This window comes from Plectrocnemia conspersa, unplaced genomic scaffold, assembly GCF_051122295.1.
Source record: "Plectrocnemia conspersa isolate PC_06_02 unplaced genomic scaffold, ASM5112229v1 ptg000003l, whole genome shotgun sequence".
Classification (NCBI taxonomy): domain Eukaryota; kingdom Metazoa; phylum Arthropoda; class Insecta; order Trichoptera; family Polycentropodidae; genus Plectrocnemia; species Plectrocnemia conspersa.
In genome coordinates this window covers 5,065,907-5,087,053 of record NW_028277167.1, presented here as the reverse complement: position 1 = coordinate 5,087,053, position 21,147 = coordinate 5,065,907, and the positions used below count along the sequence as shown (strand labels likewise).

At 29.2% G+C, this 21,147-nt stretch overlaps 1 protein-coding gene across 1 annotated transcript in view; it reads left to right on the top strand.

The window, feature by feature from the left end:
• The window catches only part of LOC148236417 (uncharacterized), a 65,900-nt gene that overhangs the window by 7,863 nt on the left and 36,890 nt on the right, over positions 1 to 21,147 (top strand). The window contains exon 2 of the mRNA XM_088182441.1: positions 17,627 to 17,750. Coding sequence (XP_088038567.1) covers positions 17,627 to 17,750 — 124 coding nt within the window. The remainder of the gene's footprint in view (positions 1 to 17,626; positions 17,751 to 21,147) is intronic.

Genomic DNA, 21,147 nt, shown 5'->3' with positions numbered 1-21,147 from the left:
TTTCTTCATCACTCGAGACACCTATAATATCCATTTCAATGTATTCCACTGTATTATTGTCTAATAAATTTTCATAAGAAATTGGCAGGATCTTGAAGGTATTTTGTTAAACTTAATAAATCAGATTTTTGCGCTTTCAATTGAATAGGTCAATCATATTCTCGCAAAAACATAATTGTAGTGGGAAGTTCAATATTTTTGGTAATTTTAAATCGATCTCAAGTCCCAGAAAAACTGTTTTGACATACCTCTTCGTTTAATGAGTAATCAATTTTGTAATTTGCCATAAAAACTATTAAATGTTTACAAATAGAAGCTGTGAAATATGGTTTAAGAGTATTTTTTGAAAGGCGTTTTTCTCGCTTTCGAAATAATTTTATCCCAATTTTTGTTCCTTTGGAGAAGTAATGATTTAAAATCAAATGATAATCAATTATTGTGTAAATTAACCTTATTACGAGAGTAATACTAAAATTGTTTAAACTTTATATTATATATTTCTTTGCAACATTAACAGTAGTTTAACATAAAAAAAACATTTTCAACTTTACGTTTTCATATTTTGCAATAATAGATTTTCATTGCTTAAATATAAATATTTATTTTATACCTGAAATATTTTCATCCACATGATTAATATAAACTATTAATTTTTATTTAAAATGCCTCTTTTGGTTCATTAGTTACATTAATTATAAAATGTAAGGTATTAGAATCACTCAAATGACGATCTGCAACTGATTTATTTTTTTAAAGATTTTTCTTCATTTTTTTGAGTAATGTAATAAACTAGTATCCCTTCAACATTTAAAAACACAAAATGTTGTTAATGTTGAAGAAACATTCACGCACAGACTAGAGAAAATCGGTATTGTGCATGCACGTGATGTGTTTGCTCTTGTGTTTTTGCGGCGTTTTTGTAACATAAGCCGCTCGATCCTCCTGTTTAAGAAAGAGTCGATAAGGGTCGATATTTTATAAAATTATACATACATATATCATCACATTTTTTCACTTTTAATTCCACTCTAGTGTCTATGACCAACTCATATTTAACAAAAATGAGGAATATAACACTTTTTAAACGAAATTATTTATATTTACACGAAATGAGATTTTTTTAAACTTTATACATGAATCGTATAGTCACTTTATTGTAAAGAGCCATAAATGTTCAGTACATTGGTAGTTCTTTATACAAAATGTTTGGACATTGCTTGTTTTTCCATTATTTTTTCCTTAACGAAGCTAATAGAAAATGCCCAGCACTATTCATTTCAAAAATAAAATAATGTATCATATAAGGCCTTCAATTGTTAATTTTAATTCCGGTACATAAAAATGGTTGAAATCGTAATTTCCAGGTGGCTATTTGTGGGCGATCATCCGATGATGTCAAAGGATACACGAATTTCACAGTGATTTATAAATAGTTTATCATTAATTTTTTATATTTATAAAAATAAAAACTACTAGGCACTCAAAAAAATTGGAAAGCTTAGATTATTCGGTTATTTTTATATATATTATATGTATAGCAAAGCTCAATCACGATCTAGTTATGCGATTTTTTTTAATGTAATAGCAATTCAAAGCAAATTTGCTATAGTCTATCTCCCCCCAATGCCAGAAACTGTATTGAATTTCTCTGTCATGTACAAAATAACCAAATTTGCAAAAAAATCAAATCACGCTATACATTCGCTCCACATTTTACGACATCAGCCGCATCGATTATCCGTCACGGATTATCCGTGAAGGCATATTTCGCGTTTCGTATAGCCCTCATGGGTGAAAGCATGTATATCTGGAATTCTGCTCCAGATCTGTCCGATCTTAATCGTCCACATCGTACGACGACAATGGTCTATGAGCTCCGTGACAAACGCTAGATCAAACCGATCAACCTCGATGATGGCCTTAACACTTAACGGTCCCCGGCCACCTCGATCGCGTTTACCATTACGCATTGCTGATATAATTGTTGGCGTATGGCCCGAAGAGAGAGAGATCTGGTTCGGTGGACGTAACTGACCACCGACGATGGCCCGACCCGTTAACGTCATCCAACGGAATCGTGAATGCACCGTGCATCGGTGCTCTAATTGGTCCGCATTGCAACGAAGACGAGATCTGCTGAAAAGTGCAAACAACCACTACTGGTTCTGGACGAGTGGCACACTGATGGGAGTCGGCTTGCCATTAAAAGGCTGTAATTAACTCTGAAAGGAGCGCTTGAGATTGAAAACAAAAAATCGACTCAACTGTCCTGGTTACATGTGTACATTCATAGACTACCAGAATATATAGTTTAAATTTTAACTGTTCAATGCAGTATAAAAAATAGTTTAAAAAATGTATACCTACCAGTAATGTTTCTACTCGAGAATTTCTCAAAAAAATTTCAAATCAAGAATTTTCATAAAACATTTTTTATTACATAAAATTAAATGTGTACGAATACTTTTCAAATATTTACAACCCCTGCCCTTTTTATAACGCTGCATAAGTATAGATTGGTTCATGCCTAATATTATAAATTAACGTATTAAAATAGAAACGGTCCAGATAGCCACACTCCAGCGATCGGTAACCAGAGGTTAAAATAACAATAGTATTATGCGCATGGTAAAATGTATTCTTTAGTTCGCGTCCTTTCCAAGCAAAGAGAAGGTGTAGTAACAAAAGAGCGCAGCGACAAAATAATATGAATTTTAATATTTTCGTGTTTTTTTTTCTTAAATATGCTTTTCACTGTTTTGTTTGTGCGCTGTTTTGCGCTATTTTGTCGCTGCGCCTTATTGTTCTGTGCCCTTTTGACAGGACACCAAGAGTTATTCAGATCAATATTTTTCATTATTAGCGGAATTGTTTGGTCACGAGATCTCTCTTCGGTTGTTTTGAATATACTGTGGCCCGACTTTTAATATCTCTTTTTGTTTGTTTAAATGGTCGTTAGAATGACTCGTATAGATGGTTGAAATTTTATACCCCTATAAATATAGATACTATTTATGAATTTATGTTGTTTAATATCTCAATTATAGTTGACGTTTAGTGATACTTACTTAAACTTTTTTATGCTCCATATATAACACTATTAAATCTAAAACTTGTTTCCCCCCAAATGTGACATTCATCGTTGTTTGTGCAGGGTCTTTAATTGATTCAAAACAATTTAAAGAATATAAAAAAAAACATATGTCCATACTTTTATTGAGCAATTATTTTTGGTGATTCTAGAATCTAGATTGTGTTTACATCACAGAGTAGTTATAATGTTTCTTAAATAGTCTACTTGTATGTATGTAATATAGGGGTTAAAAAATAATAATTAATATTAAAACACAATTGAATAACTAAGATGTTAAGCTTTTTATTCACAACCTATATTTTATATATTTTCTTTATTACGAATTTGACTTCTATTTGGTCGATATTTATAGAGAAATCTAAAATGCTGTTATTTGTGATGCAAAATATGAGACACCACAATAATGTACAATAGACACGCTTCAAATTGTATTTTTACTTCCATATAAATTTAAGCAGATTAAGCTTTGTAGCAGTAATGACTTTTCTTCTCAAATTCTCGAAAAATTGTGATAAAATATATATAAAAAATATTAATAATCTACTCGGGTTATCCTTTTATATTGATAAACTCCAGTTTTTGCGCCGAACAAGTTCGTGCGTTACAATCTTTGCTCAAATAAACACTGCAAATCACATTCTGAACCAAACATATTTTATTGTGAATATAAAAAAATACTTTTCTTGCTATGGTTAATTTTATTATTATATTTGTTTTTTAATATTTTTTTGTGTACACACATATATTGTATCATTATTGATTTTAATGTTTGGTTTTTATATGTAGGATAAATCTATCAAAAAAAAATGTTGTTGATTAGACGCAATTCAAGCCTTGGTAAAAAAAATAATAAAAAAATATATTATATGTATATACTGCACAGACCCTAAACATAGCGCCATCTAGAGCTGTGTTAGCGAGGCACAATTTGGTTTGTCGTTGTGGCACAGACTGGCTGAACCTCAGTGTCTGTGCGGGGTCAACCGGCCAAGGACTAGAACGTTTTCTAAAAGGCCTTCAATGGTGATCCGACAAAACAAGAATGAAAGCTCCAGTGTCACTTCTACTAAAGTGCGCTGTTCAATAGTCGACAACTCAGGATCTGTGACTCCTAGTAAAGGAACAAAAGTTTTTTCATAATTGTATGAAAAGTAACTTTAATCTGGTTCTTTATTTTACTTTAAAATGTTTCCAAAACTTTATGATATTACTCTTATAACTTTATTGTTTATTGAGATTGAATAAATGATGAGATATTTTACTATTCGTTGATTTTTATAATATCAGTTGTAAAAATTAATACGGTATAGTTGATGGCATATTCTCTCTATCTATTCTTTGACAAATCTCTCTTGACAATTCTCAGTGACAAATATGACATCATAACACTGAGATTATATATTATATTATACACTTAAAATTATCAAGCGTGCTTAATATATATACTTCAAATTGTGTTTGACAAATTAATAACTCCGCATAATAAATACGTTTTTAGCAGCTAATTCGGTTTTGTGAATCATTTTATTTAATTCAAAACGTTGTTATAAACTACTGTAATATCGCAGATTTGTAAAGCAATGGTTGATTCATACGAACATATTTTTTTAACTGCATCAAAAACAAGAACGTGATTTTTTAAATTATTTTTGACGGACAGATGGTGACGGGTTGCAATTATACATGGACTAGGCTACTGCAGTAGTATTTTTTTTTAAATAATTTTATGATAGAAACGGTTGACGTACGAGACCCCGCCGGTCGCTGTACTCCCAATAATGGTTCAGCCAATAATGCATTACCCTCGACACCGTCATGTAAGTGTTACTAGATAGCCGCCTAGTTTTTATAGTTAAAAAATTGATCCCATGTGCGCAATTATACTTAAGTTTATTTAAGTAAAACATTCTAAACTACGTTTATATCACCCCAGGCGTTAATTACTGCTTATTATGCCATATTCTATTCAACGGGACAACTGAAAGTTATTTCAAATGGTAAATCATAAATAACATTAAACGTCTTCATTTAAATACATCTGCCATAAAATATGTCTGAATTGTATACTTACGTTCTAGTAATTCCTGAGTTAATTCCGCAAATCTCATTATTTACGCCGACATTATGTAAAAAGGGTTTTGTGTAAACTTTACACCGCGTGCTCTAACAAAAGATTTACGTCTTCTTATCCATTGTTTCTTTAATTAATGTCTTCCAAGCTTAGTCATTATTCCCTTGCACAGTTCATTACGGAAAGCGCGTAAATTGTCAGCAATGCGGAAATGCAAAAAGGTGAAGAAAAAAAAACAGATAGACATGCGATGATAAGTTTATTTAATCGCAGGTGACCTTGCAGTTAATCGCGAAAGGGCGAGAGATTTTTATTGTTGAAGGGACCAATTTGTCCGTCAGTGGGAACTTGTTGCCCGACTGTACTCGCGAGAACAATACGTGACCTACGTTCGTTACCCCTGCAATGTTGGCAAATGCTGAACAACAATGGAGACTTAATTAAGTCAGAGATATCATGACAAATCGGCGCATCGAACGAAAATTAACGGTCGTTCTTGCAGAAAGTTTCGCTTCAACTGGAAAAGTTGTGTGATTTTACGCGAATTTTTCAAATCGTGAATGAAATTGATTTTGCTGCAAAAAATGTTATGCAATTAAAAACTAGACCACAACTGAATTCTTTACTATAAAAATATGAAAGCATAGCGTTGTGTTTTATTGTATCGTTTTATTTATATTAACATTCAAATCTGATTTATTTGTTTAAATTCAATTAAGACTATCGTGACCCAATGTGTCACAATGCTCAAAAATATAAACAATGCGCACAAATAAAATATAAAAATTATTCATAGTAGAAAAAAGCAAAAAATGATATAATATTAGATGACTATTTTATTGTATCATCAATAAAATTAAAGGTATTCTTCAAGACCTTTTTACTTGAATCATATTTTTTTATTCGTAATTAGATTATGAATACTTTCATAATATACATAAATAAAATGTTTCGACTCACATGATTATTTTCTTAACGAGAGGCTGGCATACAAAATCCATCAAACTCGAATTAGACTTATTTTCCATGTTCATGACGACTTTAAAAAAAGTATACGATGTGTTAAATCTGATCGTAATTTAATATACTATTATTATTCGGCAACAAATCGATCGGTAACTTAAAAATAATAGTCAGTAATACGTATTATTATAAATATATCGCAATTAACGTTTGAGTTAATATTGGCTGAAAGAGTCTAACATATATTATTTATTAAAATAGGTTGCTTTATATTATATTTTCACTGCTATGTCCAATAACAAACACTTTCATTTTCCAAAAACTTATCTTTAACGTCATCTAAAATGAAAAATGGTAGAATACCGCTCAGTCTATTAATCATTTGATGCTAATATCCCTATCTTGCCATGTAGATTACAACCAAAGATAATAGTATGAATTATGGCGCGGTTCAATCTACTTTAATCCAAACGATGCATATTTCGATTGAAGACCATAGGTGTCCGTGACATAATAACCACACCTCAAATTGCAAATAAGCAAATTTAATAGGAGTCAACAACATTAGATCGCATATCGGAAGCCGCGTGAACTCTGCTTGACCGAATATAAATAATCTCAGTAATTACCGGCAGATAACCGGTTGCTTTAGTTTGCCATGCAAAAATTGTGGTATGTGTTCGAAATAGTTAATCACGTGTTGATTTATAACTCCTGTTAAATATTTAACTTTTAATATGAACATTATTTGACATGGATGGTGCTAAAATAAATAGCGATTTTATCAAGATCAAAGATCTTCCAGTGATTTTTTTATATTGGTAAATATATAAATGTCATAGATATTTCACATTAAAGCATATAACGGAATTTAGTGCGAAAGAATATGTTTGAGTTTAAAATCGATATAAAAACAAAAATTTTAATCTCCACATAAAATTTGGCTAAAAAAATCTATATTGCTTTAATATATTTCAAGTTGTTTTTATTGAGTCTGAGAGTAAATTATGTAGAAGTGTTTTTTTGTATTATTATATATAAACCGATACAGAAAAATTGCTTACTATTTTTTTTATATAATTATTGTTTATGTTATTGTAATAATGTTTATAGTCTGTAATTAATTTTATGGTAGCATGTACAGTTTAATTTTGCAATAGTTGTTTTTATTATTTTTACAGCTATAGTTGATATGCTGCTGTATAAATTATCTTTTAGAAGATGTAATAATCTGACTTGAATGTAAAAATATAAGCATTATCAATTTTAAAATATTTAAGCACAAACCTTAGTTTTAAATCAATTTAATATATACTTTGTATTATAAAATATCTTAACCCTTTGAGTAGTTATTTATTATTATATATTGAATTTATAGTCAATTACAGCTTTGTGTTTTAATAATTTATTTTAACACTTTTTTGATATAAAATTTTGTTAATCAATTTTACATATATTTTATTTATTTTTCGGTTTTTGTGGATTTTTTTACATCAATTCAGAGGCTCTTAATATGTTTTTATAAAATTAATATAACATATTTTTTGTTCATTTATTAGTAATATTTTCTATAAAAATCATTTACATCTAATTAAATTTAAAAAAAATATTTATTATTTATTTAGTTATATATGTTAATTTAATATATAACTATATGGGGTACCTCAAAATAATGAAAGATCGACCGCCGTACATGTACGGCGATACCGCTCAAATGATCAATTTGTGGTAAAAAAATATTAAAAAAATAAATAAAATTGGGTTGTAAATAGGCATTCTGATTTCTTGATGTTTTTCATTTCTCGAGTAAAGAGAATTCTCATTTTCACTACTCAATTTTTTTTTTTAAATTCTCGAGAAATTTTGCTAAATAAAATATATGTAATGTATGTAATTATAATATAACTATATAATATATGGTAGATCTTTAGGAATGTTAAAACAATTTTCATTTATTAAAACATATTAGAATATACATTATCACACATTATTCTTAAACTAACTTTTTAAAAAGCATAGAATCGTAAATTTTTGGTATTTTTTTGCAATCTGCATTTTTTTATTAATATTAATGTAGTTTTACAAAGGCTTCCAATAGATCACGCATATTTTCATACATCTGGCATGGATTTACTTTTTTATGCAGGCTTAAATACATTTAAAAATATTTTTACAAATTTTATTTTCAACTTTTTGAGAATTCACAGAATTTTTTGAGAAATGTGAATCCTCGATTTGCTATTTTTTCGAGAAATTCTCAAAAAGAAACACAAGTTGTAACATATTTTTATCTCTATATAAATATTCTTGGGACTTCTTAACGAAAAACTAATCAAAATGTTTTTCGCAAACCTGATAAATTTACACCATTTGGAGAGTTCTAAAAGCTTTAAGCAAATGAGCAAGGTCATAGTTATACGGAGGATGCACTGCAGCATCCTAGCTAAATTGCAACAATTTTTGCCGAGTATCCACGTGTGGTTACAATGCTTTTTTTGTCAAATATAGGTGTGGTTACAATGGCCTTTTATTCCCAAACTATATATACTTTCTTTCTGTAGATTGCTTATGTCAATTATAAGCAGTTCTTATTGAAATTAATAGTTAGGTTTAATTGCGGAAGCTTGTACTTTCTTAACTCTTTGGTTGCTGTACAATGGTGTATCGTAATATTTATTAATATAAAATAAACGCCAACAATAATCATGGTTTACGTTATGATGCTTATTTTTTTGCGAATTTGTTACTGCGTTATTTTGTATTGGGTGAGAATAAAACACAGTTTCAAACGCTACAATAAAGTTATTGAATGATATAATATTTAGTTACGTGTTGCTAGAAATTATATGTTACGAGAGATCGGCGGGCGAGGCGCCACCGGTCGTCGTCTTAACGCCGAGGTCTACCAAGTCACATCAGTGATCAGAGTATCGCATTGTTTTTGGTTATAAAAAATAAATTAGCTCCCACAGTGTCAATCCCATGAAACTTTTTTTATATATATATATATATATATATATATATATATATATATATATATATATATATATATATATATATATATATATATATATATATATATATATATATATATATATATATTTTAATTTATTGTCGTGTAGAATGAACCGGTGAATATGTAATATATTAGGATTTTTAATGACTTCGTAGCATCAAAGAGTTAATGTGTAATCTAGACTTTAAGATAGTCTGTATTTGATGGCTATTATTTTAGGAAAATACATAACTAATTTATATATGATGGATAAACAAATTATTATACATATGTACATATTTTATTTTATTAATTAAATATTTATTTATAAAATAAATATTCTAAATTCTATACCTAAAATATTCTAAGAATGTATACAGCTACGTTTTTAACATAAGCGTTCTGGCTTTTAGAGACACGAATTTCTCGATCAAATTTATACTTTTAGACAATAGTTAAAGTTGAGAAACAATATATTGAATCAGCATCTAGGTTTTTTTTTAAATATGAATGAAATCGTTTGATAAAGATCCAGTAAGGAAAATTTGTTGCTATGACAATATTTTAATTATATAACTAAATACCATATAAATCAATTTTATATTGAGATCCATATGAGATTTAAGCATTCCTTTAAAATCATATAAAAAAACTTAGTAGAAATTAACATTAATTTACTGTTTTAATCCTTTAATTGAGAAAATTAATTGTATTATATAAAATGGTGCAAAAACATATTTTGTAATGTAGAAAAAAATATCTGTTTTTTTAATTTGGCAAAATATCAAATATTCTGATAGTGTATATATATTTTTTTAGCCCTTATAACAGCTATGTGATTTTGTTGAATTTTTAAGGTATGTACATATACATTTAACTAAGCTTGTTTTTGTGTTTGAAGCATTATAATTAATTACAAAGCAAGTCGTGCAAAATAATAATCTTTTGATATATGCAAGAAGATATATTTTGTTCCAATGAATGCGCCATATTTGTTTTTTCGTCTATTTAGTTGGCAAATATTTTATTATGTCTTTCGGTTTTAAGTCTGCTTTCTCATTTATTTCACATATATTTTTAAGTGCTATATTTTAAATATAGTAACAGAAAAAAAGGATTATGTATATTAACTAATGTTTAGGTTTCACTTAAGTTAAAGTATTAATAGGAACAAATAATTTTCCTGGATTAATGTTTAAAATGCACTTTTGCTTTCATATCTCAAAATTTTGATAGATCAATAAAGGGGTGGAATTAAGGACAATACGTTTTTGTATTCATTGCATCTAAGAAAAACATCAAATTAGACACAATTTATAATTGATTACCCACTGAATGTGAAGTGATTGTTTTGAGAGTTTAGAGTTTAAACTCCACAGTTAATGATATAGTCTAAGCTTTAAACTATATTACCAACTGCGGAGTTTGAACTATATTGATGAACCGAATTTAAAAAATTGATTTTCGTTCCAAATAATAATCAATTTTTTTTACATTCTAATATCGTATTTTTGAAGATGATTTTACTTTGCAATTTTTATAAAACATTAATACATGAAAAAGTGGTTCAATTAGTAGACTATATCAGTGATACATAGTAATGACAAATAGTATTAAATATTCGGAACGATTTTCTGCCTGTTGAATTATCTGCACGTGCTTTTCAGAGCAGCGTGTCTGTTAGATTTATTTTATCATACGTCACACCCTCGTAGCGCATCTTATCGTGTCATGAACTATTAACCGATATGCCCAACCCTTAATATTGAGATTTTCCAAATATTGCCTGTCACTGACATTTCCGCGGATACAATACCATCATAAATATGTATTTTGTGCACATTTCATAGGGCACGTTCAGAATCGCGCGACTGTGAAAAAATGTGACAATGAAAACTTTTGTCCGTTCACCCCTAGTCCTTTTTCCGCTTCATCGTATTCTAATATTTTGCATTAAATTGTGCATAAAGATTATACGACGCCAAAGTGTCCAGCGCTTTTATGACATCATTAGATACCATAAAAGTTCTAAAACGCCGAAGAATTTCGCACTTGTATCAGAGATCCATATCTTAAATAGTTAGAATGCTATAAAAACATAATGAGCTATAAAACGCTCTTAGATTATTTATACATGCATGAGTATTAAGTGGCACTTAATCAAAACTATGTCAATTTGATAACGCATTAAGATCTAGTAATTGTAGCGGTCTTCTATCGACTTGTATCCGGTAGTCGTAGTAACGGATTCCAGCAGGCATTTATCGACATAATTACATTTTTTTAATAATCAGTATTACATACACGTACTGTTTTGATGACCGATGCGAATTAAGTATGCTTTCAATTTCTTGGAAATAGTTTAACAATCAAAAATGAGGTTACTATAATATATACTTACACCTGAAAAAAACTTTTATTAAATTCAATCCATTAAATGTAATTTAGAAAGATGTATAATGCACAATTAGTGTTAAAAAATCAGTTCGTGATCGCGAGTAAAGATGCAAAACCACATCATTGACGCCCCCCCACTTTCCTTGAATACCTGCATGTACTTTAATAATTATTTATATGCAGGTCGCAGTTATTCTGCACTTAAAATACTCAACGTGTATTTAAAATTAGCTTATTTACTTTTACTAACAACTAGACATTCCAGGCTTCGCCTGGCACGTATAAGTTGACTTGCGATAGTAAATCTCGTTTGATAGTGAGAATATTGTATATGTCAGCAATATATATACATAAGTAAATCAAAATATATATAGCATATGTGATACGTAATCAATTATTAAATGTAATCATATATTTCTAACTAAGCATTCTGATTTCTCGTTGATTTTCACTTCTCGAAAAATGAGAATTCTCGACTTCGCTTCTCAAATTTTTCGTGAAATTTTGATGAATGCAAAATGTATGTAATACAGTAAAGTACTGCAGATACATTACATATTACAGTCAGTTCTCGAGTTACGACGGGGTTCCGTTCCACCACCTTGGTCGTAACTCGAAAAGTTCGTAAGTCGAAAATCATACAAAAAATAATTAAAAACAATGCATACATGCGAAATACAAAAACCACTTTTATTGCTGACTTCGAGTTGTTAACTAAATACTTTTTAGCAAATATCAACATAAATAATTTATTTATAAGAATTGATCTAGAGTATTTTTATCATCTGTGCTACTGATATCCATTGTTAATTCTTGAGATTTTTCAGCGAGTGCAGTGATAGTTCTTGTTTTTCTTAAAAAACCGTCCAGGTTTGTTTGTACAGTTATTTGTTTCTTTTCTCTATAAATTTCATAATAACACGCAAGTGCTTGCTGAATAAGGCCGTGTACCCTCGAAGATCTATCGATGTCTTTGTCCATATTTTCAAATTTTTAATAGCATCATTGATTTGGCTAAAAGCTGCAGCCATGTCTTTTAACATAATTTTTTTTGGTAGTTCTTTGAGTTCATCTAATTCTTTTAGCTCCATTACATTTTTTTCTTTAACTCGTTGTTCCTCAATCTCAATCAAATCTTGGTTTGTGAGTTCCTCAACATCGTTTTCCAAAAGATGAATTACATCTTCATTATCAACTTCCAGATTAAGTTGTTGAACACATTTTACAATAATATTTGCTATCTCATCTATTTCCCCTTCTTTATTAAAATACATATTGTCATTATATCTTTTTAAGAGTTTGTTTCATATGCCGTTCATACAATTCGTCGTTACTTTGGACCATCCTTTTGAGATATTGTTTATTGCATGAAAGATGTAATTTTTCCAAAATTCTCTCAATGTCTGATGTTTGACTGTTCCTGAAATTGCTTGGGCAAAAGTGATTCTTAAATAATGGGCTTTGAAGTTAGCAATACCCCCTTGGTCCATCGGCTGTAGAATGCTGGTGGTGTTTGGAAGTAAATAAACCACTTTTATATTTGGATGTGATTCCCCTAAGTGTGGAAGATGGCCTGGAGCATTGTCAAGAATCAATAAAATTGTCGTTTTCATCACAGTTCTTCTTTACTTCTGGAATGAAACAGTTAGCAAACCAGTCTTGAAATTATGTATATGAGATGAAAAAAAATTTTTTTTACAAATTTTTTTCGTCGTAACTCCGAATGGTCGTAACTCGAGAACTGCCTTTATTCTTAAAATAACCCTTTATAAAACACATGCCATCTAAAAAGGAATCAAACATCCTCGTTCTTTTTTTTGTTTTAAAAAAATTTGGCGGGAAAAAACTCCTTTATATTTTGGGTTGATGTTGGTTTAATCGACAACAAGGCTTCAAATAAATATTGTAAATATTTGTTCTCTTGCCCATTGATTCAAGATATTAGTTTTCTTACACTTCTCTCTGTAAGGCTAAGAAGAAATTTCTTTCTCTTTTGGTTGTTTGGTTTGGTATTGATAAAATTTCAATTTCTTCAATGGATTCTAATGATTTAATGGAGTCGCGAAAGTCCTTTAGAGAATTTATCAAGCAATTATTAATCTACAAATATTTTTTTCCCTTATTTTATACATTTTTGCTTTTGAAGAATAACTAAAAAAGTCATTCTTTTTTGAACTGATAAAAGTTTCTGATTAATGACATCAATGTCTGCTTTATCCGATTATATAATTTCTTTTTAATTTCTCGTTGAAATTTTGAGCTTAGCTCAGAATTGATATTTTCCAATTTTCTTAACATTTAATTTAAGATATATTCGGTTGTCAATAATAATCGTGAATAAAATGACCATATAAAAAAAACCTTAATGAAATATCGAAAAAAAATATCTCTAAATCGTATTGCATTTTACCGATTTTCATGCGTATTTTTTTTATTGGCGCGGGTTTTTCGGGATCACCAAAGCAAAGATAAAACCGCCGCCCGGTTAGAGTGATAGAAAATCGCAAAAAAATGTTAGTCATTTAAATACTTTTGATCTTCTGCGAAAGTATGCATTTTTCCAAACATCTGCCACGAAAACCTTCGGAAAGGTTTCTTATCTAAGTGTCTCCTTTTATTACTTAAGCCAAAATAAGGCGAGCTCAAGTATTTTTTGTCATTTCCAGACCCCTATTAAAACTTTTCAAGAAGTATTTAGTATAAATAAAACAAAAATCATATATAGCTTTACTCACAGATATTTTGTCATTCTATGAACTAATAATTTTCTGATCAACGTAGACAATTTTCACAGTTCAACCTTCTTCATTTAAATATATAATATATCACGAAATCATTATTAGTTACAGATATGCAGTTTATGGTAAATAAAAAAACGAAAACCGGCTTTTTTGACTCGATTAACCGTTGTTGTACGATTATTTAATTTTTTTTCCTAAAAATTATAAATATCGCACAAAATCGATGAATAAATTTTTAAGCGTTTGCGACAGCAGTAAGACTCTTTGCCTCAATGCCTCAATTCATAAAAAAGAGTTCTTAATTATGGAAATGCATAAAAGCATGTTAACCAATATGACTGTTTCAGAAGTAAAATATGTTTCTGAGGAATCATTTATAGTCACAAAAATAATTTAAATTATTTAAATATACTTAACAGCGTACTGTAAATCTCTTTATACAATTCCTTATTTATTTTATTTTGCTTAATATAGCCAATTTTTACACTAAACAAATTTTAATTTAACATACATATAATATATAACATAAACAGAAAATAAAAAGCGCATTAGTCTTTTTAATTTTTTTTAAATAAATAAACTGCAATACATATCAATGTCGTTTGATTTTGTATTAAATATTAATCCACTATTTTATGTCAATTATAATGTATTTTATAACAAAATTTTACAATTTTTAATTTATTTTGTACATCTAATATGCACTAAAATAATGTATGTAAATTCCCAAAAATTCGTCATCTATTTCATGTTTTTTTACCATGAATTATATAATAATGAAATTAAAATTATTTTTGCACATTTCTTTTTTTAAATAAAAATTTAAAACATACGAAATATCTCAATTTTCCGAGAACGGTTAAAACCGGTTAATCGGTTTTCGATTTATACAAAAAAAAAAAACCATTATTTTACAAACGGTATGCAGGCTAAATACGCTAAACTATTAATCATTTTTTATATATCCTGAACTGCAAGGGACCTAATTATAAAGGGTATATAAAACAGATTTTTTTTCATACTTCACATTCAGGAACTTCATCTTTAACTAAAATTTCGATCCTGATTTAAAAACAATTTATATGAAACTACTAGAGCACAGTATTATATTATATTTTATTATTGATTAACTAAACTACATTTTTAACGTATTTCACTATACATATATACGTAACATTAACAAGTTTTTCTCCAAGAAAAATACTGCGCTACCATTAATATGCCTTTATCATATTTAGACGGTTGAAATAGTATTTAAATAAAGGATTGAGAAAAACTAGAGCGTATCAAAGAATGTAATTTATACCCAATTAAGTAGAAAAAACATACGTAATAAAATGAAATATTTCAATTTATTACTACGTATCATTGTTGATCGTTTCGAGACCAATAAACAATTATTTGTTGAGAAACGAGATGCATGACCGAACCACGCACGATCATCTTATATGGCGTTCATTTTTTCAACCAAAGCTATTTATACTCATATATGTGTGTGAAAAAAGTCACGAATCGTGATTATGATCTTTTTATAGCCTTGCAATACACGGCGGTGGTTGGTTATCGAGAAAAAATCCATTTACGGTTAAATTGATCACGATTCACGAGACGAACCTAAACTTTCGCTTCTCGGTTTACGCCTTATAATGCAAAATGCATTATACATTTAACGTGTTTGACTATTGTATAAACATACATTCAATTGCGGTTTATGGCAAAATTGCGAATTCTAATCGTATTTCACTTTTACTGCCAGCATGCAAATTTTATATTTTTACTCTCTGCTCGTTTTCAATTTCATTCCAATTCACAAAGGATATGTTTTATATCAAAGCACGTAAATGTATAATATAATAATTTATCTGTCTATCGGTTTTCTTCCAAAGCTGTATGAAAAGATAATGACTACATGTCGCTGGTGCAGATAATAATCTCTAAAGCCGTTTTTCCCAACGTTGAATGTAGCAAAGTTTTTATTAGAAAATTCATAATAATTTTAAAATTAGTATTGGCTTCCTTGTCGATAGCATCTCTCTTGCGGATGTAATTATATGCTATATAAATGTAATAATACATTGATTAAAATAAGCATTATTGAGTGTATATGGATACGAAGAAATAATTGTCATAAATAGGATCACTACAGTTATTCGTATTCTTGCACAACAATTACGTATTATTTTCTACAAATATTTTTATGTAAAATATTGCAATACATATATAGTAACAGAATTAAAATCTGCGCTATTTATATCTAAAACTTTCTATAATATACATATTTTATAATTTAAAGGTTTTTCTAACGACCATTTTAAACAAACTAAAATATAATAGATATGAACACGTCTCTAAAGTGAGGCTACACACAATATTTCATACAACAATGAAAAAAATCTCATGATCAAACAATTACGTTTATAATTGTAAATATGGTACGGATATAGCACATTCTTCTCGAGACGTTTATCACCCATAAGTACCGCCGAAATATTACTCTTTGTTTGGAAAAGACGCACGCTAGACAATAAATTCTACCCTACCCTTGAGATACATTATCAATATTAGTAGTTCTAAAATAACAACTGAAATTAGTATCAAAAACTGTAAAATATATTAAATCTTTATTTAAAACATTAAGTAATAAAAAACAAAGCTGCACAATTGCATGAAATAAACATATTATAGTCATTTTTTTAATTAGGTACTATTTAAATTTATCTGTATAGTTATATAATATTTTGTTGTAATTGTGTAATTATATTGAAAATGTAACGTCTATAATTAAGAGTCATTTGACTTACATATGGAATCATTATACATGTTAATAAAAAAAGTAACGTTCCTCACAATGCGTACAACTTACTTACTTTACGCAAATTTTCCGAATCCCGTTTTTATTTCAATCACGTATCACATTACGAGATTTAATACGCGCATTCGCGCAAATTACACATAATGCCGCCGTATTTATTATATTGTATATTGTGAATAATTTCAATTTGTCTTCGGTGATATAAATAAAATCTGGAACGGTCGGCCCATTGTTGCTACAGTTACGACTCCCACAATTATCGTTATCGTTACGGTTATTTGACTGGAATTAAATTAATACGAATATAAAGTGAATTTTGTATTTATTTATTTTTTATACGTATAAAATTAAATTAAATCTCTGAGAAGGCTTTCGGCATGCAAATCGCGTCATTCGCCCCGCGGACGTGTATCAAAAGGGAGCTTTTGTGGCGGAGAGGCATTAACTTTTCCGGCGACAATGGGCAGAGGGTTGGGATTTAGGAAGATTTTCTCCGCCTGTTCCTCCGCTGATAGCGCACGACAATACTAATGGGTGTATTTGTATGTTTCAGGATGACAAAATCGGGTCGGCTTGCGGAGGAAGCTGTCCTGGAGTAGTCGGGGGAAGGTGTCACCAGGGCAGGTGCTCGTGCCTTCCGTATTACGCTCGGTACAATGATACGACGTGTCTACAATGTGAGTATAAATATGTTTTCTTTGAATAATAAATAAACGTGCATAGTATATTATCTGCAAAAAAATTCAAAAACACAGTAAATTCCACAGTAACAAAAGTTTACAATATCAAAAGAAAATTGAAATGATCCCTTATATAATAATACGATCCTAAAAAGGTTTATTGTCATGTTGGGATAAAAAGGCAAGGCAATATATAAAAGTACTTTGCTTTACTCGAGGGAGCTCGAAGACCGAAATTTTCAGATTGCATTCATGAGATTTTGCATTTTATTGTGTCAATGTCTACGATATCATCTGCATATGAAAGAACGTTTGCGTCATTTGCTTTGAATAATATTTATTAATATACTTCATTTTAAGTAACTAATAATATTCTTATACAAAATTAAAATTAAATCAAATATTTTAAAACAGCTGGTAGTGAACCTAGTTTACTCTATTTCTAGAAAGCCACCACATTTTGCTTTAAATGATGAAAAAAAAATTTTACTAATCTTTGACTGCGTTTCAAACATTTATCGCACTTGCAATGTTTTCGTTAAAAACAAGCTAATTAACCTTAAACTCCTAAGTAATTTTCTACAAAGTTAGAACATTTGATTAAAAAAGCAATTTCGACTATTTTGAATTTTTTTGATAATTGCACGCACCATATGCAAGCAATTTAGAAATATGATAAGAAAATATTTATTTTTTTACAACCCCTGCTTTTTCGTAAAGTATGGCATGAAGCGTTGTCTTGCTGAAATTGGATAGTTGGTGCTTGAAAATATTTTCTTGTAACCATTAACCCTTTCTGCTCGTAAGGTGCGTGAGACGCACCAGCGTTTGGCTCTATATTACTCGTAGGGTGCGTCAGGCGCACCATTGCAATTAATGAAATATAACGTCGATTTTTGGGTATTTCCTGTATATGTTTTGAATGGCGTTTTTGCAGTGTTGTAGACAAGAATTTTAAGAAGCATATCTTATCAAAAAAATATAATGTTATTTGTGAATATTTATTTATTTATGGTTAAAACATTTTTTGGTCACATAAATATTTTAAAATGGGTCGTCGCCCTATTGTGTTAATTTATTGTTATGGATTGTCAACCAATGGTAGTTGAGAGAACCAAAAAAAATGAAAATGTAATTTAGAGAAACGCAAGTATTTGTTTTGATTTCTTCGTTTTTGGTATTAGTTTATTCATATTTATGCTCTACATATATAATTTTAATTTTTAAAAAGAATTTAACATTTTTCATTTTTTCCGAGCTGGCGACATACCTAGTACGAAAACGATTACGAGTGCAAAGGGTTAAAGTGAATTCCAACATTAAAATATAAATGTTACTATTCATACTACCCTCGCAAATGCGCGGGTTTCCTATCCCTGCTACTACCATGCAACCCCAGATCATAACACTTCCGCCACAATATTTGACTTTGGGTACTACGCAATCAGCTATATATTCTTCTCCGACTCTTCGACGCAAGTGTACTACACCAGGGGTCCCAAAAACTTGAAAACATGTTTAAAAAAGTATGATTATTTAAAAAAATATTGCTTTAAAAATTTAAAAATAAATAGAGTTTTTAAAAATAATTTATATTAACCAATATTAGTTTAAAATTCGCACCAAATGACATTCGCCCAATCTTCAGATGTCCAATCCCGGTGTTTTCGGGCCCACTCTAGCATTTGAGTTTTATTTATTTCTGAAAGCCACTATTTGTGTCAGTCAGGCTTCACAACCCCTGAGTCACACATCGTTGAGCCTTCTTCTCACCGTCTACGAAAAAATAGATGGCTATTCGCTTGCAGAGACTTCAGCAGACAGCTTTGAAGACGTTTTTCGACGATTTTTAAGGGACTCACGAACCAATAGTCGATCTTCCTGAGCAGTTGTATTTCGTTTTCTTCTAGTTTTTGGCCTTGATTTGTAAGAATTTCAAATCATTTCTGACTGTCATGAATCATTAAAACCGTTTATGTGCGGAATTAAATTTTATAAAAATTCACGAAATGAGTCAATTATCCAATAAAAAATGAAGTTGAAGATTTAATTACGATTTTTTTTATTTGTATTCCTTTATGCATCTATATTTACCTTCAAAATTAAAAAAAAATAATTAGTATCTATTTTAAGAATTAAAAGTGTGCCTCCTTTTGCAAATTCCTTTCCGCTTTTTCTTGCATGATGAGGGCATGATACTGCACACTTTATAATTGCGTTGGTATTTTTTGTCCTCATACTAGCCTATCAATATTCGATTTTTCGTTGGGTCCCTTATTTTTCTTCCTCTTCCGGTAATTGTTTTTTTTTTATAAATTCTAAAATTGTAAACAGTGAAAATCGAGGCACACCAATACTCTTCGACTTCAGAATTCAACTGAGTGCAAACTATATAATATATTATATTTATTCAAACATATATTGCACATGTGGAATTCATTGGAATGACAGAATTTTGACTAAAAAAAATTGGGTCACTCCCCCCAGAGCTCTTGTGATGTACAAAAAAATAACATGTGTTCTGATTCTTGGTAATTAAAGTAATTAAATGAGGGTAGAAAGCCATTGGAACATAACATCATAAAAACATCTTATACATCGTAAAAAAAATATGTGTTAAATTTGAGACAAAGACCTGCTTTATAATATTCGCACTTAAGAGATGCATTTTTTCTTGACTGTGAGATATATCCGCATTTCGCACTTACGGGACATGCGATGTGAAGCGGATTTATCCGCTCCTCGCACGTAAAGGGTTAATGTGTTTTATAATTTTTAATATATACAGTCAATAATATAAAATTATAATATATATGACAATATATTTTAATCAAAATAATAAAGTTAATGATGTCTCTTAATTTATTACCAGACCTCAGTACAAAGTACAGTTTTTTTATTAAATACATATAATATATTAATTCATGAACTGAAGTAGCTCATTATTAGAGAATTTTCAACACCTAATATATACGATCTAGCTCGTTTTAAATTAATATTAGGAAAATCAGTAATTATAATTTTATAATAATCATTAATTCCGATCTCCCAGATACGGTAGAAATTGAAAAACACTAAGGTCCACATATGATTTGAACCCATTTCTTTCAGGTCAATAGTCAGCGATATATTTATTATCGTGTTTTTTAATAACCATGAATAATCGATTTTTTTCCGCTTGAATAGTGACTTATTAATGATAATAAAAAATAAAATATATTTATAAATATTTTAATTTAAATATATATACGAATCTATTTATTATTGTTTATGTTTATATTTACTGGTTAATATTTAATTTAACGATAAATAAGATTATTTTCAAACAATATAATTTCTTTCATGTGGAATGAGGCAAATTTTAATCCATTATTTTTTATCATATATTTTTCTT